Raw genomic sequence first — 27,756 nt, forward strand, 5'->3', positions numbered from 1 at the left:
CAGTCTTCCCAGCCTGCTGCAGGTCTACATTTTTGTTTCTGGTGTCCTTTAACAGCTCTTTGGTCTTGGCCATAGTGGAGTCTGGAGTGTGACTGTTTGAGGTTGTGGACAGGTGTTTTTTATACTGATAACAAGTTCAAACAGGTGCCATTAATACAGGTAAGAAGTGGAGGACAGAGGAGCCTCTTAAAGAAGAAGTTACAGGTCTGTGAGAGCCAGAAATCTTGCATGTTTGTAGGTGACCAAATACTTATTTTCCACCATAATTTGCAAATAAATTCATTAAAAATCCTACAATGTGATTTTCTGGATTTTTTTTCTCATTTTGTCTGTCATAGTTGAAGTGTACCTATGATGAAAATTACAGGCCTCTCTCATCTTTTTAAGAGTGGAGAACTTGCACAATTGGTGGCTGACTAAATACTTTTTTGCCCCACTGTATATTCAGCTGAGAGGGAATCAGTAGATGGTCTTTTTAAAGCAGTCAAGGACAGACTGAGCCTGACCTCTACCGAGAGGTAACCACACAGAGAGATGGAAGGAAGGCGAGAGAGAGTGGTGTTAGTTTGTTTTGGGTTAGAGAGATAAAGAGAGGGGGTAGAGAAGAGAGAGAGCGAGGTGTCTTTGCACAAGGGATTGCAGTTGAAGAGAGGAACAGGAGGATGTAAAAAAGAAAGTAAGAAAATGGGGCCATGACAACATGAAATCGGGGTCATGGGAATCAAGTGTTTTGAACATGAATGCGGGATTGTGGGAATCAAGTGTTTTAAACATGAAAACGGGGTGGTGGGAATCATGTGCTTTGTACTTGCAGTGTAGGAGTGGAATCACGTGTTTTGAACAAGAAAATGGGGTCGTGGGAATCACGTGTTTTGAACATGCAGTGTAGGAGTGGAATCACGTGTTTTGAACATGAAAACGGGGTCGTGTGAATCACATGTTTTGAACATGCAGTGTAGGAGTGGAATCACGTGTTTTGAACATGCAGTGTAGGAGTGGAATCACGTGTTTTGAACATGCATTATAGGAGTGGAATCACGTGTTTTGAACATACAGTATAGGAGTGGAATCATGTGTTTTGAACATACATTATAGGAGTGGAATCACGAGTTTTGAACATACAGTATAGGAGTGGAATCATGTGTTTTGAACATACATTATAGGAGTGGAATCACGAGTTTTGAACATACAGTATAGGAGTGGAATCATGTGTTTTGAACATGCATTATAGGAGTGGAATCACGTGTTTTGAACATACAGTATAGGAGTGGAATCATGTGTTTTGAACATACATTATAGGAGTGGAATCACGAGTTTTGAACATACAGTATAGGAGTGGAATCATGTGTTTTGAACATACATTATAGGAGTGGAATCACGTGTTTTGAACATGCAGTGTAGGAGTGGAATCACGTGTTTTGAACATACATTATAGGAGTGGAATCACGTGTTTTGAACATGCAGTATAGGAGTGGAATCACGTGTTTTGAACATGCAGTGTAGGAGTGGAATCACGTGTTTTGAACATGCACTGTAGGAGTGGAATCACGTGTTTTGAACATGCAGTGTAGGAGTGGGAATCCTCTCCTGTAGTTACACCTAGTGTACAACACATGTATCCTTCCAAAGTGTTTGTACTCTATTTAAGAGTGAGTCTGGGTCAGTTTGGGTGAGATAGACTGTGTTGAGTCTTTTTGCCAGTGTGTTATTGTCTCTCTGAATGTGTGTGAGTCTGGGGGAGATATTGACTTTTTGTCAGGTGCTGTTTCGCTCAGGTATGCTAGATAACTCACCACCAGGGACCCGAACATCATCCTTTCCCCGTCGTTACCCCCCTCTCCCTTCAGCCTTAACTTCCTACTTCACTTTCAACTGTTCATTTCAATGTCTCTATTTAAAGTTGCATTTTGAGGGAAGTATTTGGGGATCGGAAATGGGAGAGAGCACACACACACACACACACACACACACACACACACACACACACACACACACACACACACACACACACACACACACACACACACACACACACACACACACACACACACACACACACACACACACACACACACACACACACACACACACACACACACACACACACACACACACACACACCCTTTCACATCTGTGAGAGATACTGTAGGAGCCAGAGAGACTTGGGTACTGCCCCCATCCATTTAGCAGGAAGCTGCTGTGAGTTTGCTAATTTGTTTAAATCAAATGTTATTGGTCACACACACATGGTTAGCAGATGTTATTGGTCACACACACATGGTTAGCAGATGTTATTGGTCACACACACATGGTTAGCAGATGTTATTGGTCACACACACATTGTTAGCAGATGTTATTGGTCACACACACATTGTTAGCAGATGTTATTGGTCACACACACATTGTTAGCAGATGTTATTGGTCATACACACATTGTTAGCAGATGTTATTGGTCACACACACATTGTTAGCAGATGTTATTGGTCATACACACATTGTTATCAGATGTTATTGGTCACACACACATTGTTAGCAGATGTTATTGGTCACACACACATGGTTAGCAGATGTTATTGGTCACACACACATTGTTAGCAGATGTTATTGGTCACACACACATTGTTAGCAGATGTTATTGGTCATACACACATTGTTAGCAGATGTTATTGGTCACACACACATTGTTAGCAGATGTTATTGGTCACACACACATTGTTAGCAGATGTTATTGGTCATACACACATTGTTAGCAGATGTTATTGGTCACACACACATTGTTAGCAGATGTTATTGGTCACACACATTGTTAGCAGATGTTATTGGTCACACACACATTGTTAGCAGATGTTATTGGTCACACACATTGTTAGCAGATGTTATTGGTCACACACACATTGTTAGCAGATGTTATTGGTCACACACATTGTTAGCAGATGTTATTGGTCACACACACATTGTTAGCAGATGTTATTGGTCACACACATTGTTAGCAGATGTTATTGGTCATACACACATTGTTAGCAGATGTTATTGGTCACACACATTGTTAGCAGATGTTATTGGTCACACACACATTGTTAGCAGATGTTATTGGTCACACACATTGTTAGCAGATGTTATTGGTCACACACACATTGTTAGCAGATGTTATTGGTCACACACACATTGTTAGCAGATGTTATTGGTCACACACACATTGTTAGCAGATGTTATTGGTCACACACACATTTTTAGCAGATGTTATTGGTCACACACACATTGTTAGCAGATGTTATTGGTCACACACACATTGTTAGCAGATGTTATTGGTCACACACATTGTTAGCAGATGTTATTGGTCACACACACATTGTTAGCAGATGTTATTGGTCACACACACATTGTTAGCAGATGTTATTGGTCACACACATTGTTAGCAGATGTTATTGGTCACACACACATTGTTAGCAGATGTTATTGGTCATACACACATTGTTAGCAGATGTTATTGGTCACACACACATTGTTAGCAGATGTTATTGGTCACACACATTGTTAGCAGATGTTATTGGTCACACACACATTGTTAGCAGATGTTATTGGTCACACACATTGTTAGCAGATGTTATTGGTCACACACACATTGTTAGCAGATGTTATTGGTCACACACATTGTTAGCAGATGTTATTGGTCATACACACATTGTTAGCAGATGTTATTGGTCACACACATTGTTAGCAGATGTTATTGGTCACACACACATTGTTAGCAGATGTTATTGGTCACACACATTGTTAGCAGATGTTATTGGTCACACACACATTGTTAGCAGATGTTATTGGTCACACAAACATTGTTAGCAGATGTTATTGGTCACACACACATTGTTAGCAGATGTTATTGGTCACACACACATTGTTAGCAGATGTTATTGGTCACACACACATTGTTAGCAGATGTTATTGGTCACACACACATTGTTAGCAGATGTTATTGGTCACACACATTGTTAGCAGATGTTATTGGTCACACACACATTGTTAGCAGATGTTATTGGTCACACACACATTGTTAGCAGATGTTATTGGTCACACACATTGTTAGCAGATGTTATTGGTCACACACACATTGTTAGCAGATGTTATTGGTCACACACACATGGTTAGCAGATGTTATTGGTCACACACACATTGTTAGCAGATGTTATTGGTCACACACATTGTTAGCAGATGTTATTGGTCACACACACATTGTTAGCAGATGTTATTGGTCACACACACATTGTTAGCAGATGTTATTGGTCACACACACATTGTTAGCTGATGTTATTGGTCACACACACATGGTTAGCAGATGTTATTGGTCACACACACAATGTTAGCAGATGTTATTGGTCACACACACATTGTTAGCAGATGTTATTGGTCACACACACATTGTTAGCAGATGTTATTGGTCACACACACATTGTTAGCTGATGTTATTGGTCACACACACATGGTTAGCAGATGTTATTGGTCACACACACATTGTTAGCAGATGTTATTGGTCACACACATTGTTAGCAGATGTTATTGGTCACACACACATTGTTAGCAGATGTTATTGGTCACACACACATGGTTAGCAGATGTTATTGGTCACACACACATTGTTAGCAGATGTTATTGGTCACACACATTGTTAGCAGATGTTATTGGTCACACACACATTGTTAGCAGATGTTATTGGTCACACACACATTGTTAGCAGATGTTATTGGTCACACACACATTGTTAGCTGATGTTATTGGTCACACACACATGGTTAGCAGATGTTATTGGTCACACACACAATGTTAGCAGATGTTATTGGTCACACACACATTGTTAGCAGATGTTATTGGTCACACACACATTGTTAGCAGATGTTATTGGTCACACACACATTGTTAGCTGATGTTATTGGTCACACACACATGGTTAGCAGATGTTATTGGTCACACACACATGGTTAGCAGATGTTATTGGTCATACACACATGGTTAGCAGATGTTATTGGTCACACACACATGGTTAACAGATGTTATTGGTCATACACACATGGTTAGCAGATGTTATTGGTCACACACATGGTTAGCAGATGTTATTGGTCACACACATGGTTAGCAGATGTTATTGGTCACACACACATGGTTAGCAGATGTTATTGGTCACACACATGGTTAGCAGATGTTATTGGTCACACACACATGGTTAGCAGATGTTATTGGTCACACACACATGGTTAGCAGATGTTATTGGTCACACACATGGTTAGCAGATGTTATTGGTCACACACACATGGTTAGCAGATGTTATTGGTCACACACACATGGTTAGCAGATGTTATTGGTCACACACATGGTTAGCAGATGTTATTGGTCACACACACATGGTTAGCAGATGTTATTGGTCACACACACATGGTTAGCAGATGTTATTGGTCACACACACATGGTTAGCAGATGTTATTGCGAGTGTAGCGAAATACTTGTGTTTTCTAGTTCCGACAGTGCAGTAATATCTAACAAGTGATCTAACAATTCCACAATAAATACCTAATACACACAAATTTAAGTAAAGTATGTACATATAAATATATGGATGAGCGATGACCGAGCGGCATAGGCAAGATGTAATAGATGGTATAGAATACAGTATATACATATGAGATGAGTAATGAAAGATATGTAAACATTATTAAAGTGGCATTATTAAAGTGACTAGTGATCCATTTATTAAAATGGACAATGATTTCAAGTATGTATGTTGGCAGTAAACAAATCGGAGTCTGTCTAGGGTGACAGGTAGAGTGGAGGTGATATGATCCTTGACTAGTCTCTCAAAGCACTTCATGATGACTGAAGTGAGCGCTACAGGGTGATAGTCATTTTGTTTAGTTACCTTTGTCTTCTTGGGTACAGGAACAATAGTTACCATCTTGAAACATGTGGGGACAGCAGACTGGGATAGGGAGAGATTGAATATGCCCGTAAACACACCAGCCAGCTGGCCTGCAGGATAGAATGGAGGAATGGAGGAAGGCCCACGGCTTCGGAAACACCTACCTCGGATTTTCAGGTGTGTGTGTGTGTGAGAGAGAGAGAGAGAGAGGGTGTGTGTCTGAGAGAGAGACCGAGAGGGTGTGTGTCTGTGAGAGAGACAGAGAGAGAGAGAGGGTGTGTGTCTGTTAGAGAGAGAGAGAGAGACAGAGAGAGAGAGAGGGTGTGTGTCTGTGAGAGAGACAGAGAGAGAGAGAGGGTGTGTGTCTGTGAGAGAGACAGAGAGAGAGAGAGGGTGTGTGTCTGTGAGAGAGACAGAGAGAGAGAGAGGGTGTGTGTCTGAGAGAGAGACAGAGAGAGAGAGAGGGTGTGTGTCTGAGAGAGAGACCGAGAGGGTGTGTGTCTGTGTGAGAGACAGAGAGAGAGAGAGGGTGTGTGTCTGTGAGAGAGACAGAGAGCGAGAGAGGGTGTGTGTCTGAGAGAGAGACAGAGAGAGAGAGAGCGTGTGTGTCTGAGAGAGAGACCGAGAGGGTGTGTGTCTGTGAGAGAGACAGAGAGAGAGAGAGGGTGTGTGTCTGAGAGAGAGACAGAGAGAGAGAGAGGGTGTGTGTCTGAGAGATAGACCGAGAGGGTGTGTGTCTGTGAGAGAGACAGAGAGAGAGAGAGGGTGTGTGTCTGTGAGAGAGACAGAGAGAGAGAGAGGGTGTGTGTCTGTTAGAGAGACAGAGAGAGAGAGAGGGTGTGTGTCTGAGAGAGAGACAGAGAGAGAGAGAGGGTGTGTGTCTGTTAGAGAGAGAGACAGAGAGAGAGAGAGAGAGGGTGTGTGTCTGAGAGAGAGACCGAGAGGGTGTGTCACTGTGAGAGAGACAGAGAGACAGAGAGGGTGTGTGTCTGAGAGAGAGACCGAGAGGGTGTGTGTCTGTGTGAGAGACAGAGAGAGAGAGAGGGTGTGTGTCTGAGAGAGAGACAGAGAGAGAGAGAGGGTGTGTGTCTGAGAGAGAGACCGAGAGGGTGTGTTTCTGAGAAAGAGACCGAGAGGGTGTGTGTCTGTGTGAGAGACAGAGAGAGAGAGAGAGGGTGTGTGTCTGAGAGAGAGACCGAGAGGGTGTGTGTCTGTGTGAGAGACAGAGAGAGAGAGAGGGTGTGTGTCTGAGAGAGAGACCGAGAGGGTGTGTGTCTGTGTGAGAGACAGAGAGAGAGAGAGGGTGTGTGTCTGAGAGAGAGACAGAGAGAGAGAGAGGGTGTGTGTCTGAGAGAGAGACCGAGAGGGTGTGTGTCTGTGAGAGAGACAGAGAGGGTGTGTGTCTGTGAGAGAGACCGAGAGGGTGTGTGTCTGTGAGAGAGACAGAGAGAGAGAGAGGGTGTGTGTCTGAGAGAGAGACCGAGAGGGTGTGTGTCTGTGAGAGAGACAGAGAGAGAGAGAGGGTGTGTGTCTGTGAGAGAGACAGAGAGAGAGAGAGGGTGTGTGTCTGTGAGAGAGACAGAGAGAGAGAGAGGGTGTGTGTCTGAGAGAGAGACCGAGAGGGTGTGTGTCTGTGAGAGAGACAGAGAGAGAGAGAGGGTGTGTGTCTGTTAGAGAGAGAGAGAGAGACAGAGAGAGAGAGAGGGTGTGTGTCTGAGAGAGAGACCGAGAGGGTGTGTGTCTGTGAGAGAGACAGAGAGACAGAGAGGGTGTGTGTCTGAGAGAGAGACAGAGAGGGTGTGTGTCTGTGTGAGAGACAGAGAGAGAGAGAGGGTGTGTGTCTGAGAGAGAGACCGAGAGGGTGTGTGTCTGTGTGAGAGACAGAGAGAGAGAGAGGGTGTGTGTCTGAGAGAGAGACCGAGAGGGTGTGTGTCTGTGTGAGAGACAGAGAGAGAGAGAGGGTGTGTGTCTGAGAGAGAGACCGAGAGGGTGTGTGTGTGTGTGAGAGAGAGAGAGAGGGTGTGTGTCTGAGAGAGAGACCGAGAGGGTGTGTGTCTGTGTGAGAGACAGAGAGAGAGAGAGGGTGTGTGTCTGAGAGAGAGACCGAGAGGGTGTGCGTCTGAGAGCGAACGAGAGAGAGAGAGGGTGTGTGTCTGTGAGAGAGACAGAGAGAGGGGGAGAGTTGTAGTGTGCAAAGCTTGCATGCAGTGGTTGTGTCGCATGCAGTGGTTTTCAGAGTGAGTCGTGAGTGAAGCATGTATGGGGACAGTACAGTGAGACGTAGGGCTAGTGGACAGGACACCCTCTGAGAGTGACAGTGACCCTCCTGTTAAACTCTGTTGTTGTATTATGATTATTTTATTGTGTCTTGTTGGATTTCATGATAATGGATGCCATTTTAGTTTTATTTTTTAAATTTGTACCTGTTTCTTTCTTTTCCTATCCTCTCCCCCCTGTCCCTCTCTCTCTGTCTCAAAAGAAAGCTTTTACTCTGTTAAAATAGTCCAACTCCTCTCTCCTTATCTAACTGCTAAAGGGCTTTGACTTCAACAGTAATTACTAAAACACTGCATCCCGCCAGCACACAATTAAAATACTACATTGGAAGGATTACGGAGTTCACCATTTCTCCAATTAAACACAGAAAGAGAGAGAGGGTGAATGGAGAGAGAGAAGAGGGAAAGAGAATAATAAGAAGGGGAGAACAGAGAAGTCGATCACCTTATTGAAAATCCCCCCTCTTCCATCCACAACCCCCTCTCCTCTCCTCTAAAACCCCATTTTTATGTACACACACAACTCTAGGGACCGGAGGGTGGAAGCTATTACTATTGTTTCCCCTCTTATTGCATGATGGTAATGATTAGAGTGATGATGATCATTATTGCGATACAGTACATGTTCTGGGGGGATGCACTAGCTCTGGCAACCCTCCATGCACTGCTCTGCTCGAGGGGGTTGCCAGATGCTTGGAAAACTCCCCATTTAACAGTAACTGGCTACCAGCTGCCAGTCTAAAAAGGCTGAAGCATTACAGCATCAGAACCATGGGGGTTGCTAGATGCTTTTCTCCGGGAAAGAGTCCTACTAAATAGACTTTAAGAGATGACACAAGCCTGTGTGAGTGGATAGTTGTGTGATACAGTATCCAACCTGGCAACCCCAGGTTTTGCTGCAGAGAAACTAAAGACATGACAATAATGAGTGAGCCACTAACACAGAGAGAGAATGAGAGGGAGGGAGAGGGAGAGAATAAAAGTGGGGTGAAAGGATGGAGAAGGAAGCACCTATTACAATCGTAAACCATGGGGTTAGCCTTGCTGGTTGGGGATGAGAGAGAGAAAGAGACCACACCACTGCTCCCCCTGTCTCCCTTTGTGGTATACTCACTACAGACCACACTGGAATAGGATGACAGTAGCTTGGTTCAGCGGCCAGGATCCAAAACCACACAACCACCATTACCAAAGCAGCAACTGAACAATATGCAATCATCATGCGAACAATAACAGTTGATTTGGCCCTGGATGAACATTCTGTCTGTCTGTCTGTAGTTGTTTTTGTCAAGGTGCAGCTGACGCTGTTGATTTGTGCAGTTTGAGATGATTATGCTGAAGGTGGGAACACTTGTTGTACAAATGAATGGAGGAAATAATTAAGACTAACATTTCAGTTTTTCACCGCTTGTTGTTTGAGCTGATTGCAGGGCTGTCGACAAGATGAGGGAATGATTGGTGTGTGTTTCTCTGTGTGTGTGTGTGTGTGTGTGTGTGTGTGTGTGTGTGTGTGTGTGTGTGTGTGTGTGTGTGTGTGTGTGTGTGTGTGTGTGTGTGTGTGTGTGTGTGTGTGTGTGTGTGTGTGTGTGTGTGCATGCACTGACTGTGCGTGTGTGTGTGTGTTCGAGCATGTGTTTGTGTGTGTGCATGCACTGACTGTGTGTGTGTGTGTGTGTGTGTGTGTGTGTGTGTGTGTGTGTGTGTGTGTGTGTGTGTGCGAGCGTGTGTTTGTGTGTGTGCACTGACTGTTCTTGAGTGTGTAGGGTTGGGGTGTGAATTAATTGAGGAAAGAATCCGAGATAGAGAGAGAGTCCCAGCAAATCAGATGAATTAAAGAGTATTGATGCATGAGATTAGATTGGGAGACTATGGTATAAAGGATATGATTACACAGTACGGAAAGTGAGAGAGCGAGAGAGAGAGAAGGAGAGAGAGGGAGAGAGAGAGGGAAGAAGAAGAAGAAAAAGAGAGAGGGAAGGAGAAAGAGATAGAAAGAGAGCGAGAGAGAGGGAGAGAGAGGGAGAGAGAGAGGGAAGAAGAAGAAGAAAAAGAGAGAGGGAGATAGAGGGAAGGAGAAAGAGAGAGAAAGAAAGCGAGAGAGAGGGGGAAGGAGAAGGACACAGAAAAGGAGAAAGGGAGGGAAGGAGAAAAGAGAGAGAGTGAGAACACACCCATGCCCCACAACTGCACTGCTGCTCCATCATTGAGAGAGATCAATTCACCTAGCTGGAGAGAGACATGGTGGAGCTCAGAGAGCTAGTCCACACACTCCAGACACACAAAACAGACCAGCACAACATCACCCCACACTACATTACCCAGAGGGCTGAAGGTGGAGATAGATGGCTGTCTGAGAGACCTGGCTGCACTCCGGTCTGAGGTGAGAGAACTTATGGCACAGAACACACAGCCCATCTAACAGCACTGAAGAAGGAGAGAGAGGAACACATGGCACAGCTAACAGCACTACAGGAGGAAGAGGGAAACACATAGCACAGCTAACAGCACTACAGGAGGAGAGAGGGAAACACATGGCACAGCTAACAGCACTACAGGAGGAGAGAGGGAAACACATGGCACAGCTAACAGCACTACAGGAGGAGAGAGAGGAACACATAGCACAGCTAACAGCACTACAGGAGGAGAGAGGGAAACACATGGCACAGCTAACAGCACTACAGGAGGAAGAGGGAAACACATGGCACAGCTAACAGCACTACAGGAGGAGAGAGGGAAACACATGGCACAGCTAACAGCACTACAGGAGGAGAGAGGGAACACACTGCACAGCTAACAACACTACAGGAGGAGAGAGGGAAACACACTGCACAGCTAACAGCACTACAGGAGGAGAGAGAGGAACACATGGCACAGCTAACAGCACTACAGGAGGAAGAGGGAAACACATGGCACAGCTAACAACACTACAGGAGGAGAGAGGGAAACACATGGCACAGCTAACAGCACTACAGGAGGAGAGAGAGGAACACATGGCACAGCTAACAGCACTACAGGAGGAAGAGGGAAACACATGGCACAGCTAACAGCACTACAGGAGGAGAGAGAGGAACACATGGCACAGCTAACAGCACTACAGGAGGAGATAGGGAACACACTGCACAGCTAACAGCACTACAGGAGGAGAGAGGGAAACACATGGCACAGCTAACAGCACTACAGGAGGAGAGAGAGGAACACATGGCACAGCTAACAGCACTACAGGAGGAGAGAGGGAAACACATGGCACAGCTAACAGCACTACAGGAGGAGAGAGAGGAACACATGGCACAGCAAACAGCACTACAGGAGGAAGAGGGAAACACATGGCACAGCTAACAGCACTACAGGAGGAGAGAGAGGAACACATGGCACAGCTAACAGCACTACAGGAGGAAAAGGGAAACACATGGCACAGCTAACAGCACTACAGGAGGAGAGAGAGGAACACACTGCACAGCTAACAGCACTACAGGAGGAGAGAGGGAAACACATGGCACAGCTAACAGCACTACAGGAGGAGAGAGAGGAACACATGGCACAGCTAACAGCACTACAGGAGGAAGAGGGAAACACATGGCACAGCTAACAGCACTACAGGAGGAGAGAGGGAAACACATGGCACAGCTAACAGCACTACAGGAGGAGAGAGGGAAACACACTGCACAGCTAACAGCACTACAGGAGGAGAGAGGGAAACACACTGCACAGCTAACAGCACTAAAGGAGGAGAGAGGGAAACACACTGCACAGCTAACAACACTGCAGGAGGAGAGAGAGGAACACATGGCACAGCTAACAGCACTACAGGAGGAGAGAGGGAAACACATGGCACAGCTAACAGCACTACAGGAGGAGAGAGAGGAACACATGGCACAGCTAACAGCACTACAGGAGGAGAGAGAGGAACACATGGCACAGCTAACAGCACTGAATTAGGAGAGAGAGGAACACATGACACAGCTAACAGCACTGAAAGAAGAGAGAGAGGAACACATGACACAGCTAACAGCACTGAAGGAGGAGAGAGAGGAACACATGGCACAGCTAACAGCACTGAAAGAAGAGAGAGAGGAACACATAGCACAGCTAACAGCACTGAAGGACAAGAGAGAAACACATGACACAGCTAACAGCACTGAAAGAAGAGAGAGAGGAACACATAGAACAGCTAACAGCACTGCAGGAGGAGAGAGAGGAACACATGGCACAGCGAACAGCACTGCAGGAGGAGAGAGAAGAACACATGGCACAGCTAACAGCACTGCAGAATGAGAGAGAGGAACACATGGCACAGCTAACAGCACTGCAGGATGAGAGAGAGGAACACATGGCACAGCTAACAGCACTGAAGGAGGAGGTGAGAAAGCTGAGGTGCGACAATCAACCACTCATGAGAGAGCTAGCCATCCCCCCAGAGAAGTCAAAAGAACAGCCCACTTCAGACCTCTACCTCAGCCTTAACACCACAGCAGTCAGACGTCTTTGTCTTGTCTTGTCCCATGTATATATCTTTTTATATATTTTTCTTCACATTCTTTTTTATATTTTTCCTAATCCCCAACTTCAAAATACTCTCCTGCAACCCGCCTCACCCAATGTGGTATGGATCTGTTTTCTTTCTAAAGTATTTCTACTTATATCGGAACTCAACTGAAGCTAACTAGCTGCCAGCTGCCAGCTATCAGTCAGCTCACCACTGCTAGCAGTCACCAGCTAACCTTTAGCTCGGAAAGCTCTCACCAGTTATTACAACGTGTTTCAAACCAGAGCATACCGGTCTTATTTTTCTCTCCGTATCCCCAGATTCCTACCGCAAACTCTGAACCCTTTCATCTGGATCATGGCAGCTAGCTAACACCGCAGCCCGGGTTGACTACTCCTGGCTAATGTTTTCTTCCCGGAGCAAGCACCAACTAGCCTGGGGCTAGCCCAAGCTAGATCCATCTCCCGACTAGGGCTCCTGGGCTACTCCTGAAGCCCACTCCTCGGCTACAATATCCAGACCCCTTCTACTGCCGGTACGGGACATGGAACCCCGCCGATCCTTCACAACTGGAATACCGACATAATCTGCCCGAGGATCCCAACAGGTCCCTCAGGCGCGATGTCCCCTGAAGGCCCATTCTGCTAACCGCGGCCTGCTAGCTATCTATAGCATATTGGACTGTTAGCTGATCCACCGGCCAGTTTCTTGGAACATTATACAAATTTTGCCAATTGGATTTGGACCCTCTGCTACTTGGAACCCTACTAATTCCACGACTGGTCTATTCGACGTCGCCGCACAAGGAGGCAAAACAGACTTTTCCCCCATCGCAACGTCCCTCCTAGGCTGTTATGCTAGCTTGCTAGCACCGGCCTGCTAACTGTCTGAATTGCTGTGTCCCCACTCAGCCCAAACACTCACTGGACCCATACAATCACTCGGCTACGCATGTCTCTCCCTAATATCAATATGCCTTGTCCATTTACTGTCCTGGTTAGTGATTACTGTCTTATTTCACTGTAGAGCCTATAGCCCTGATCAATATGCCTTAACCAACCATGTTGTTCCACCTCCGACATATGCGATGACATCACCTGGTTTAAATGTCTCTGGAGACGAAATATCTCTCTTCATTACTCAATGCCTAGGTTTACCTCCAATGTACTCTATTCCTACCATACATCTGTCTGTAGATTATGCCTTGAATCTATGCTACCGTGCCCAGAAACCTGCTCCCTTTAGTCTCTGTTCCGAACGTGCGAGACGGCTGGTTCTTATAGCCTTTAGCCGTACCCTTATCCTACTTCTCCTCTGTTCCTCTGGTGATGTAGAGGTTAATCCAGGACCTGCAGTGCCTACCTCCACTCCTACTCCCCAGGTGCTCTCATTTGTTGACTTCTGTAACGGTAAAAGCCTTGGTTTCATGCATGTTAACATTAGAAGCCTACTCACTAAGTTTGCTTTATTCACTGCTTTAGCACATTCTGCCAACCTGGATGTCTTAGCCGTGTCTAAATCCTGGCTTAGGAAAACCACCAAAAACCCTGACATTTCCATCCCTATCTATAACATTTCCTACCTGCCCACCCGTCCAGCATCACTACTCTAGGCTGTTCAGACTCACGTTAACCATCTCCAATCCAAAATTAAATCAAGAATCGGCTTCCTATTTTGCAACAAAGCACCCTTCACTCATGTTGCCAAACATACCCTCGTAAAACTGACCATCCTACCGATCCTTGACTTCGGTGATGTCATTTACAAAATACACTCTACAAATTGGATGCAGTCTATCACAGTGCCATCCGTTTTGTCACCAAAGCCCCATATACTATCCACCACTGCGACCTGTAAGTTCTCGTTGGCTGGTCCTTGCTTCATACTCGTCGCCAAACCCACTGGCTCCAGGTCATCTACAAGTCTCTGCTAGGTAAAGCCCCGCCTTATCTCAGCTCACTGGTCACCATAGCAGCACCCACCTGTAGCATGCGCTCCATCAGGTATCTCTCACTGGTCACCCCCAAAGCCAATTCTTCCTTTGGCCGCCTCTCCTTCCAGTTCTCTGCTGAATTGCAAAAATCTTACCTCCCTCACCAGCTTTAAGCACCAGCTGTCAGAGCAGCTCACAGATTACTGTACCTGTACAAAGCTCATCTGTAAATAGCCAATCCAATCTACCTCATCCCCATACTGTATTTATTTATTTATTTATCATGATTCTTTGCACCCCAGTATCTCAACTTGCACATTCATCTTCTGCACATCCTACCATTCCAGTGTTTAATTGCTATACTGTAATTACTTTGCCACCATGGCCTATTTATTGCCTAACCTCACTTACGTTACCTCATTTGCACATGCTGTGTTTAGATTTTGCTACTGTATTATTGATTGTATGTTTGTTTATTCCATGTGTAACTCTGTATTGTTGTATGTGTCGAACTGCTTTGCTTTATCTTGGCCAGGTCGCAGTTGTAAATGAGAACTTGTTCTCAACTAGCCTACCTGGTTAAATAAAGGTGGAATAAAAAATAAAAAATAAACATGGCAGGATTTACCAACCCAGCAGTACCCCCCTCCTGGCACCCCTCCCCTGTCAGACCCTCGGATAGCTCTCCTGACAACACCCCCAAATCCTCTTCCACTATCCCCAATACACAAGTGGCTATCTCCCACCCTGCTACTGTGACTGTGCCTCAAAACCTAATGTCTACCTGGCCCACCACTCCATCCTGGACTTGAACAGCCTTTACGACCAGGACGAGGCAGCAGTCCCTACCTTTGCCAAGGCTGAAGCACATCACCCTCAACTGCAACCTCGGCACCTCACACGGAAGCAACAGGCAACAGAGAAACGGACACCCGCCCAGAATTGCAAGACCCCCCCCCCCCCCCCCCGGTCATCCTACAAGATACATGGTATAGAGGAGACGGACCCTCTAGTTGCCCTTTTAAGTAACAGAGAGCTGATAGTCCCATCCACCTAACTACCAGGTGTGAAACAGGGAAGGGACTCATTTGGTAGTAAGGGACTCATTTGGTAATGCTGATTTGGTAATAAGGAAATATATGGCCTTGTGCGCTACCTATATCCCCCCCAATTTCCCCCCCAATTTCTGAACCTATATACATTTTACAGACCCCGTATGTTTTACATTGGTTATCTTGTTGTTAGTCCCACCCTTCAGCTCCATTCAACCTCTCCCATCTATCTCTCAACATCATCCATTTTGGATTTATATTTGCCATATATGTGTCAACTGTGCTGTGATGCTTTATAAAAGTACTGAACCTTTCTATTCTCATAGCTTCTACAGATTGGAAATGAAAAATAAACATTTTTGCTAAAATAACTATTATGTTATTGATTGACTGACTATGGCTTTTCAAATCGCCCAGTATTGCTATCTGCAGTGTTAGTTCTCGGCAAATGTTGCAATTCTTCAGCCATTCCTGGGCCTGTGACCAAAAACGAGCTACATATGGACAATACCAAAATAAATGATCTAATGACTCTGCCTCCTCACAGCAGAATCTACAGAGCTGGGAAGATTGTATCACCCATATATATAACATTCTATTAGTTGCAAGAATTTTGTATAGTAATTTATATTGAAAAATGTGAAGTTTTGAATCCGGCGTTGTTTTGCGTATCAATTCATAAACCATGTGCCATGGAATGGATACATCAAAAATCTCTTCCCAACTATTTTGCAATTTATATGGAACAGCTGTCAGTTTTTGGTCCTTAAAAATGAAATTGGTATGTGTTTTTATTTATCACACTTTTCTTTAACCATTTATGTTCTTTAATACAGGGCCGAAATACAACTTCCTTACTTTTCTCCTCTTCTACTTCCCTCTTCCATTTTTGTGGTAATGCTGCAATTAAATGGTTGTAATTTTGGGTAGAGCAGACCCGCCCAGCAGACCCGCCCAGAATTGCAAGACCCCCCCCCCCCCCCGGTCATCCTACAAGATACATGGTATAGAGGAGACGGACCCTCTAGTTGCCCTTTTAAGTAACAGAGAGCTGATAGTCCCATCCACCTAACTACCAGGTGTGAAACAGGGAAGGGACTCATTTGGTAGTAAGGGACTCATTTGGTAATGCTGATTTGGTATTAAGGAAATATATGGCCTTGTGCGCTACCTATATCCCCCCCAATATAATCCCCATATTTTAACGATGACAGCATCTCCATCCTAGAGAGGAAGATCTACCATTTCCAGGCTCAGGGACATGTACTGTGGTGACCTAAATGCCAGAACTGGATATGCTTAGCACACAGGGGGACAAAAGCCTACATGGAGGTGACAGCATTCCCTTACAAATATGCCCCCCCCCTAGATACAACTATGACAAAACAACCATCAAAAACAGGTCACAACTCCTGCAGCACTGTCACACGCTGGTTCTGTACATAGTCTATTGAAGGCTCCGAGGGGACTCTTACAGTAGATACACCTACATCTCATCGCTTGGCAGTAGTACTGTAGCTTACTTTATCACTGACCTCAACCCACAGTCAGAGTCGGCTCACTGACACCCCTATCAGATCACAGCAAAATCACAGTCGTCTTGAACAGAGCAATGAGTCATCAAAGCCAAATTAACTGCATAATATTACGAAATGCTATAAATGAAAGCAAAGCAGTGTAGAAATCCACCCAAAACAATTAGGAAACAACAAATTCAATCCCTTCTAGACAACTTCCTGGGAAAAAAAAACGTTTCACTGTAATAGTGAAAGTGTGAACTTTGTAGTAGGAAACCTAAACGGTATATTTGACCTCTCAGCTTCCCAATCAAATAAAAATTGTTCAACAAGACAACATAATAAAATTAACAACAGTGACAAATGGTTTGATGAAGACTGCAAAAACCTAAGAAAGATATTGAGAAACCTATCTAACCAAAAACATAGAGACCCACAAAACCTGAGCCTACGCCTGAGCCTCACTATGGTGAATCACTAAAACAATAAAGAAATACACTACGGAAAAAGAAGGAACAGCACATCAGAAATCATCTCAATGTAATTGAAGAATCCACAGAATCTAACCACTTCTGTGGAAATTATCAGAACAGAAGTAAATCAACCGCCAAATGCATTTCCATCGCCCTCACCTCGATTTGTATTATATATAGCCATCAAAAAAATATATATATATTTTTTAAATCCTGTTTCTTATTTTCCATAATTAGCTATTAATATTTGTAGTAATGTAGGCTATTTATGCAAAGGATTTTACCACCCCCACTGTCAAACATGGGAAGATGGATGGAGCCAAATACAGGACCATTCTGGAAGAAAACCTGATGGATTCTGCAAAAGACCTGAGACTGGGACGGAGATTTGTCTTCCAACAAGACAATGATCCAAAACATAAAGCAAAATCTACAATGGAATGGTTCAAAAATAAACATATCCAGGTGTTAGAATGGCCAAGTCAAAGTCCAGACCTGAATCCAATCGAGAATCTGTGGAAAGAACTGAAAACTGCTGTTCACAAATGCTCTCCATCCAACCTCACTGAGCTCGAGCTGTTTTGCAAGGAGGAATGGGAAAAAAATTCAGTCTTTCGATGTGCAAAACTGATAGCGACATACCCCAAGCGACTTACAGCTGTAATCACAGAAAAAGGTGGCGCTACAAAGTATTAACTTAAGGGGGCTGAATAATTTTGCACGCCCAATTTTTCAGTTTTTGATTTGTTAAAAAAGTTTGAAATAACCAATAAATGTCGTTCCACTTCATGATTGTGTCCCACTTGTTGTTGATTCTTCACAAAAAAGTACAGTTTTATATCTTTATGTTTGAAGCCTGAAATGTGGCAAAAGGTCGCAAAGTTCAATGGGGCCGAATACTTTTGCAAGGCACTGTATATACCACTTGGGTCCTGTTTCAGTAATAATGATATCAGACCTTCTTGTTGCGTGTCCGATAATCTACCATTTATATAGAAGTGGTTAAAACATGCTAATAAAGATCCTCTGAGTATATCTAAAAATAAATTGTGTTCTTCCACTGGTATGCCATTCAGCCCTGGAGTTTTCCCATCCTTACAGGCCCCAATTGCATCAAGAAGTTCCTCCTCTGTAATTTGGCCTTCACATGAGTCTTTCTGTACAGATGTTAATTTTACATTATTATTAGGAAGGAAATCCATACAATTTGTTTTAGTTAGTGGAGATGGAGGAGTCTGAAATGAAAACATATACTTAAAGTACTTTACTTTCCATTGCAAAATATCTATCAGAGAATCATGCGTGACTCCATCATTTGTAACAAGTTTCAATACATTTCTTTTGTAGCATTTCTATATTGAAGATTGAAAAATAATTTGGTGCATTTTTCCCCATATTCCATCCAGTTCGCTTTATTTTTTAATAATCTATTACACTAAATCTTTCTTGAATAAGTTCCTCCATTTCTTTTTGTTTTTCCTCTAACTTATTCTGTGCCCCTATGGTACAGTTTCTATTGCTATGTAACTGTACTGTTAGTCCTTCAATTTCCTTTGTTAATATGGACTCTTTTGATGTAAATTGCTTTTGTTTTATAGATGAGTACTGAATTGCATGGCCTCTAAAGGCACATATAGTTGTACCATGAAATTTGCATTGCTACTAAGTAAACCTCCAATTGGTCCCCACTATTCCACCTGCTAAAAGTCCTCCTCATCCCAAGTTGGGATGTCATCTCAATGCCCGACCCCTGACCCTTCGTACCCATATCGCCCTGAAAAGACTGGAATCCATCCTCCGAAAAGAGCACACGGTGCCATTTACAGAACAGGAGTAAATCAACCGCGAAATGCATTTCCATCGCCCTCACCTCCATTTGTATTATATATTGCCATCAAAAAATATATATATATTTTTTAAATCCTGTTTCTTATTTTCCATAATTAGCTATTAATATTTGTAGTAATGTATGCTATTTATGCAAAGGAATTTACGTCTCACCAGAATTACATTATTACAAGCAATTATTATATTAGCAATCATCCTATATTGTCCCTAACATCTTTTACTCCATCTCAATAGTTGTGGGATACGCACATACACCCACACACATTCAACCCTGTCCCCCACACAACCATAGGCTCACATTTTCAACAGTTGCACCATCCCAGGGCCCAACTCAAGAAAGGTCTTGATTTACAAATGCATATACAGTTGCATCTGTATGAGAAGGCCTGCAAGACTGTGCAAAAAAATGGGCAGAAATTGAGAGATTTTATTAACCATTGTCACATCCTAGATAATGGAGGTCAAATGTACGTCTTTTCCCTGAAACACCCACAACACCTGCTATACAAATTGATGGAAAGCAGTGTTCGCGGAAAAACATACAACATTATAAAATCCATGTACACAAACAACAACAAGAACACCATTACATAAAAACCCACAAAAAAACACATTTATTTCCACAGGGCTGTGGGGTGAGACATGGATGCAGCTTGAGCCCCACCCTTTTCAATATACACTGCTCAAAAATATAAAGGGAACACTAAGATAACACATCCCAGATCTGAATGAATTAAATATCTTATTAAATACTTTTTTCTTTACATAGTTGAATGTGCTGATGACAAAATCACACAAATTATCAATAGAAATCAAATTTATCAACCCATGGAGGTCTGGATTTGGAGTCACACTCAAAATTAAAGTGTAAAACCACACTACAGGCTGATCCAACTTTGATGTAATGTCCCTAAAACAAGTCAAAAGGAGGCTCAGTAGTGTGTGTGGCCTCCACGTACCTGTATGACCTCCCTACAATGCCTGGGCATGCTCCTGATGAGGTGGCGGATGGTCTCCTGAGGGATCTCCTCCCAGACCTGGACTAAAGCATCCGCCAACTCCTGGACAGTCTGTGGTGCAACGTGGCGTTGCTGGATGGAGCGAGACATGATGTCTCAGATGTGCTCAATTGGATTCAGGTCTGGGGAACGGGCGGGCCAGTCCATAGCATCAATGCCTTCCTCTTGCAGGAACTGCTGAAACACTCCAGCCACATGTGGGCTAGCATTGTCTTGCATTAGGAGGAACTCAGGGCCAACCGCACCAGCATATGGTCTCACAAGGGGTCTGAGGATCTCATCTCCACACCTAATGGCAGTCAGGTTACCTATGGCGAGCACATGGCCCCCCAAAGAAATGCCACCCCACACCATGACTGACCCACCGCCAAACTTGTCATGCTGGAGGATGTTGCAGGCAGCAGAACGTTCTCCAGGGTTTCTCCAGACTCTGTCACGTCTGTCACATGTGCTCAGTGTGAACCTGCTTTCATCTGTGAAGAGCACAGGGCGTCAGTGGTGAATTTGCCAATCTTGGTGTTCCAAACGTCTTGCACGGTGTTGGGCTGTAAGCACAAACCCCACCTATGGACGTCGGGCCCTCATACCACCCTCATGGAGTCTGTTTCTGACCGTTTGAGCAGACACATGCACATTTGTGGCCTGCTGGAAGTCATTTTGCAGGGCTCTGGCAGTGCTCCTCCTGCTCCTCCTTGCACAAAGGCGGAGGTAGCGGTCCTACTGCTGTGTTGTTGGCCTCCTCCACGTCTCCTGATGTACTGGCCTGTCTCCTGGTAGCGCCTCCATGCTCTGGTCACTACGCTGACAGACACATAATTTCCACCTGTTGTCTATTCCATTTCCACAACAGCATGTGAAATTTATTGTCAATCAGTGTTGCTTCCTAAGTGGACAGTTTGATTTCACAGAAGTGTGATTGACTTGGAGTTACATTGTGTTGTTTAAGTGTTCCCTTTATTTTTTTGAGCAGTATATATATATATATATATATATATATATATATATATATATATATATATATATATATATATATATATCAACAAATTGGCGAGAGCACTAGAACAGTCTGCAGTACCCGGCCTCACCTTACTAGAATCTGATGTCAAATGCTGATGATCTGGTGCTTCTGTCCCCAACCAAGGAGGGCCTACAGCAGCACCTAGATCTTCTGCACAGATTCTGTCAGACCTGGGCCCTGACAGTAAAAGGTCCAGTTGCGAGTACTACAAATACAAATTCCATCTAGACGCCTTAGCCTTTGCTGTTGAGAAAGGCCACCATAGGCTGACCTGGCTATGTGCACACTGCTCACAAAAGTATGTGGAAACTGAGCTGCACTTCCTAACCTCCTGACAAATGTATGACCACATTAGAGAGACATATTTCCCAGAGATCACACAGACCCACAAAGAATCTGAAAACAAATCAAACATTGATAAACTCCCATATTTGTTAGGCGAAGTACCGCAGTGTGTATTCACAGCAGCAAGATATGTGTCCCGTTGCCATGAGAAAAGGGTAACCAGTGGAGCACAAACAACATTGTAATTACAACCTGTATCTATCTGTTGAATTATTTCCCCCTTCTTTCTTCAACTACTTGCACATTGTAACAGCACTGTACATAGCCAATAATACATTTTAAATGTCTTCTGTAATGTTCACTAATGTTTCCCTTGATTAGTTCCCTTTTGTTTATTGTCTATTCATTTGCTTGGAGATATAAACATATGTTTCCCATGCCAATAAAGCCGAGAGAGAGAGAGAGAGAGAGAGAGAGAGAGAGAGAGAGAGAGAGAGAATTAGCAGAATTAGGCCGATGCCCGCTAATTATCTAAATTAAATTGAAATTGAATTGAGAGAGAGATGTAGAGAAAGCTGATTAGCATTGTGGTCCATGTCCCACTGCCGTGGCTTTGAATCACCGCTAGAAAGAGAGAGGGGAGGACAGAGGGATGGGGAGAGAGTACTCTGAGGCAGAGGAGAGAGTCTATGTATTTAGAGGGATAAAGGGTGAGAGGTTTAAAAGAGAGTGAGGAAGAGAAGGAGAGAGAGAAAGCTAGAGGAAAGAGAGAGATAGGGAGGGGTGGGACTGCAGACAAGTGTACACTTCATCCTCTTCCCCCTCTCGCCCTCTCATCCCTCTGTTCTCAGTGTCTTGGCTGCTTTGTTGAGCAGAGACAATAAAACAGCTCGGTGCTGGCAAGCCACAGGGAAACACCCGTTTCCTCTGCTGTTCTCTTTTTTTCTCCTTCTTACTGTCGGGAGGGTTCTGTTCTCTCATCCGGTGCACTGCTGCCGACAGGTCCATATAGATATCTATGCCACTGATTAAGACGTGTAGTGCACTCACTCAAACACACTTAGAGACGACCAGACACACACACATTTAGTTAGGTGTCCCGTACGGCATGGCTCCAGGATACATAGACACCTACATATCCTGGATTCTCTCTCTCCTCTTCACCTACTACTCTCTCTCTCCCTCTCTCTCCCCCTCTTTCTCCCTCTCCCTCTCTCTGGCTCTCTCTTTCGCTCACTCACACACACACACACCCCTGTACACTGATGACAGGCCGGATGGTTCTCACTTGGAGGACGGTATGGCGGTCATTAACTAATGCACGGTGGGAGAGCGTGTCCGCCGTCACACGCAACACGAGTCAAAGGGCACTGACGCTAGAGAACACTAGTCCATCACAGGGTCACTCCACCCCATCCATTTCTGTCACACTGCTGTGCCAACAACAAACACACACACTTGCTGATTAACACACACACACACTCACTATCGCACAATCATTGATACACGCAAACACACACACACTCGCTGGTAAACACACACAGGCGACTGGACGACTTCTTAACTGCTGGGAGAGAGACGTGTGTGCGTGTGTGTAAGTGCTTGCACGTGCGTCTGTAAGTTCACCCACTGGCAGCCACACATTGCCTCTCCTTAGCACAGTGAGTCAGACACAGGGCAGTAGCACTGCAGTGGGTATACACAGTCTCAATTCACAATAGGAATATCCAGGTGAAATGATTAGGTTTCTGGAAGCAGTGTTAACTGTTGATTGTGAAATATACAGAGTTGTACGTTATTGTGAGTCACACTGTCGAATGATGCTATGCAGTGACTGTCATCCTGAGAGCGATGGGACAGAGGTTACAGAGGCAGACTGTTGGCTTGTATCTGCCTGCCTGTAATGGCACTTAAGGGAATATACAGTATTTATCGCTCAAAAGGTCAGACCACTCACATTACCAGAGTGCATCATTTCCCTGTTGAAGAGCAGAAATATGGGTATTAAACTATACTGAACAAAAATATAAACGCAAGTTAAAGTTCATATCAGGAAATCAGTCAAATGAAAAAATAGTCATTAGGCCCTAATCTATGGAGTTCATGTAACTGGGAATACAGATATGCATCTGTTGGTCACAGATACCTTAAAAAAAAATGGGCCTCAGGACTTCATCGCAGTATTTTTGTGCATTGAAACTGCCAGCGATAAAATGCAATTGTATTTATTATCCGTTGTTTATGCCTGCCCATACCATAACCCCACCGCCACCATGGAACACTCCGTTCACAACATTGGCATCAACAAATCGCTCGCCCACACGACGCGGTTGTGAGGCCGGATGGACGTACTGCCAAATTCTCTAAAATGAACATTCAATTCTCTGGTAACAGCTCTGGTGGACATTCATGCAGTCTGAATGCTGATTGCACAGTGCCTCAAAACATGAGACATCTGTGGCATTGTGTTGTGCGACAAAACCGCACATTTTAGAGTGACATTTTATTGCCCCCAACACAAGGTGCATCTGTGTAATGATCATGCTGTTTAATCAGCTTCTTGACATGCCACACCTGTCAGGTAGGATGGATTATCTTGGCATAGGATAAATGGTCACTAACAGGGATGTAAACACATTAATGCACAAAATTTGAGCGTGTGGAACATTTCTGGGATATTTTATTTCAGCTCATGAAATATGGGACCAACACTTTACATTTTTGTTCAGTGTATTTTAAAGAGGTGAAAGAAAAGTATGAGGCCTATTTTATTTTCTAGCATCTGTGATGGACATTTTTATGTTTGTGCTTTTCTAATAACCAATTTCTGTGTTCATGCAAGTGACGAATGGCACGCCTGGGAGAAATCCTCACTGTAGTATCTGCAATTTGGCAGTACTCCAACTTTGACACCCTGCAAGTTGTAACATCAGAGCTATAGCCAGATATATTTTCTTCCCTGTCTTTTGCTCCCTCCGCCCCCTCTGTTTCTTCTCTTTCGCTCTCTCACCCTCTCCCTCTCCTGCTCACTTCATCCCTCCCCTCTTCCTTCTCTTTTCTCACATTCTCTCTCCCTCACTCCCTCTCCCCTCCCTCCTTCTGCCCTCTCTCTTTCCTTTATCATGTTCTCTCTGCCTCCCACTCCCCTTCCTCTGCTCTTCTCTCTCTCTCTTCTCACATTCTCTCTCCCTTCCTCCCTCTCCCCTCCCTCCGCCCCTCTCCCTTTTTCCTTTATCACATTCTCTCTCGCTGCCTCCCACCTCCTTTTCCTCTACTCCTCTCCCTCTGTTTTCTCATGTACTCTCTCCCTCCTTCCTCCTTATCTCTTTCCTTGATCTCGTTATCTCTCTCTCTCTCTCTCTCCCCTCCTCCTGGCCCTGTCAGGTTCTGGGTGGAGGCCAGACACCAGAGCACTGTGGGTGTAACTGTTAAAGTCATGGGAAACCTCCACAAGGCTCTCTCCTTCACACCTTTCTCCCCCCCCCTCTCGCTTTAGCTCTTTCCATCTGTCTGTCACTCTATCCTCCTGCCTGTCCATCAGTCTGTCTTTCTCTCTCTCCTCCTCTCCTTTTTCTCCCCCAAATACGACAGCCCCCAAGGGAAACTTCTCTCTTACTAAGCACTGTCACCCCCCCCCCTCCGTCTCTCTCCCTCTTTCTTTCTTCTTTTCTTATCTTTTCTTCCTTTCTCTCCGACCTTATCAGTCTTCCCCTTCACCCTCCCCCATCTCTTCCTCTGTAGCCCCTCTCTCACTCATTTCTCTGACAGCTGCTTTTCCTCCCCCTTTCTCCCTCTCTCCTTTTTCTCGCTCACTCTTTCTCTTTGCCTTAATTATTCTGCCGTTCGTTAAGCTACAAATCATTCAGCTTTAAGAGAACAAACTGTTCATCAGTCTCTCTTTAATTAATCTTCAGCAGCTACTCCTCTCCCTCACTCTGACCTCTCAGTGAGTGTGTGTCTGTGTCTGTGTGTGTGTGTGTGTGTGTGTGTGTGTGTGTGTGTGTGTGTGTGTGTGTGTGTGTGTGTGTGTGTGTGTGTGTGTGTGTGTGTGTGTGTGTGTGTGTGTGTGTGTGTGTGTGTGTGTCATTTTTTCAACAATTATTTACAGACAGAATATTTCACTTATAATTCACTGCATCACAATTCCAGTGGGTCAAAAGTTTACATACACTAAGTTGACTGTCTCTTTAAACAGTTTGGAAAATTTCAGAAAATTACGTAATGGCTTTAGAAGCATCTGATAGGCTAATTGACATAATTTGAGTCAATTGGAGGTGGACCTGTGGATGTATTTCAAGGTCTACCTTCAAACTCAGTGCCTCTTTGCTTGACATCATGGGAAAATCAAAAGAAATCAGCCAAGACTTCCACCAAACTTTGTAGACCTCCACAAGTCTGGTTCATCCTTGGGAACAATTTCCAAACCCCTGAAGATACCACATTCATCTGTACAAACAATTACAGTGCCTTGCGAAAGTATTCGGCCCCCTTGAACTTTGCGACCTTTTGCCACATTTCAGGCTTCAAACATAAAGATATAAAACTGTATTTTTTTGTGAAGAATCAACAACAAGTGGGACACAATCATGAAGAGTGGAACGACATTTATTGGATATTTCAAACTTTTTTAACAAATCAAAAAATGAAAAATTGGGCGTGCAAAATTATTCAGCCCCTTTACTTTCAGTGCAGCAAACTCTCTCCAGAAGTTCAGTGAGGATCTCTGAATGATCCAATGTTGACCTAAATGACTAATGATGATAAATACAATCCACCTGTGTGTAATCAAGTCTCCCTATAAATGCACCTGCACTGTGATAGTCTCAGAGGTCCGTTAAAAGTGCAGAGAGCATCATGAAGAACAAGGAACACACCAGGCAGGTCCGAGATACTGTTGTGAAGAAGTTTAAAGCCGGATTTGGATACAAAAAGATTTCCCAAGCTTTAAACATCCCAAGGAGCACTGTGCAAGCAATAATATTGAAATGGAAGGAGTATCAGACCACTGCAAATCTACCAAGACCTGGCCGTCCCTCTAAACTTTCAGCTCATACAAGGAGAAGACTGATCAGAGATGCAGCCAAGAGGCCCATGATCACTCTGGATGAACTGCAGAGATCTACAGCTGAGGTGGGAGACTCTGTCCATAGGACAACAATCAGTCGTATATTGCACAAATCTGGCCTTTATGGAAGAGTGGCAAGAAGAAAGCCATTTCTTAAAGATATCCATAAAAAGTGTTGTTTAAATTTGCCACAAGCCACCTGGGAGACACACCAAACATGTGGAAGAAGGTGCTCTGGTCAGATGAAACCAAAATTTAACTTTTTGGCAACAATGCAAAATGTTATGTTTGGCGTAAAAGCAACACATCTCATCACCCTGAACACACCATCCCCACTGTCTCCCGTGCCTGCTGCGCTGCCTTGCCTCATATTGCCGCCTCTCAGCTTTAGCTGCCTCCAGCTCCTTTTTCGGGCGGAGATATTCCCCAGCCTGTTTCCAGGGTCCCTTTCTGTCCAATATCTCCTCCCATGACCAGGAGTCCTGAACCCTCTGCTCCTCCATAACACACTGCTTGGTCAGTTGGTGGTGGGTAGTTCTGTAATGGTTTTTGTCGTCTGAAGAAGAGGAATCGGACCAAAGCGCAGCGTGGTAAGTGTTCATGATTTTTTATTGAAACTGAACACTATAACAAAATAACAAAGAGAATAACCGAAACAGTCCTGTCAGGTGCAAAACACTAAACAGAAAATAACTACCCACAAAAACCATGTGGGAAAAAGCTACCAAAGTATGGTTCCCAATCAGAGACAACGATAGACAGCTGTCCCTGATTGAGAACCATACCCGGCCAAAACAAAGAAATACAAAAACATAGAAAAAAGAACGTAGAATTCCCGCCCAAATCACACCCTGACCAAACCAAAATAGAGAAAAATAAAGC

At 44.3% G+C, this 27,756-nt stretch overlaps 1 protein-coding gene across 4 annotated transcripts in view; it reads left to right on the plus strand.

The window, feature by feature from the left end:
• The window catches only part of LOC135509937 (fibroblast growth factor 11-like), a 142,649-nt gene that overhangs the window by 25,004 nt on the left and 89,889 nt on the right, over nucleotides 1-27,756 (plus strand). The window contains exons 2-3 of one of the 4 annotated variants that reach the window (XM_064930756.1): nucleotides 15,598-15,609; nucleotides 16,598-16,633. The exons of 2 other annotated variants lie outside the window; for them this stretch is intronic. In XM_064930756.1, coding sequence (XP_064786828.1) covers nucleotides 15,598-15,609; nucleotides 16,598-16,633 — 48 coding nt within the window. Of the gene's footprint in view, nucleotides 1-15,597; nucleotides 15,610-16,581; nucleotides 16,634-27,756 lie in introns of all 4 variants that reach the window. One more of the 4 variants, XM_064930755.1, reaches the window with a different exon arrangement.

Source organism: Oncorhynchus masou, chromosome 23 (genome assembly GCF_036934945.1).
Source record: "Oncorhynchus masou masou isolate Uvic2021 chromosome 23, UVic_Omas_1.1, whole genome shotgun sequence".
NCBI classification, from domain to species: domain Eukaryota; kingdom Metazoa; phylum Chordata; class Actinopteri; order Salmoniformes; family Salmonidae; genus Oncorhynchus; species Oncorhynchus masou.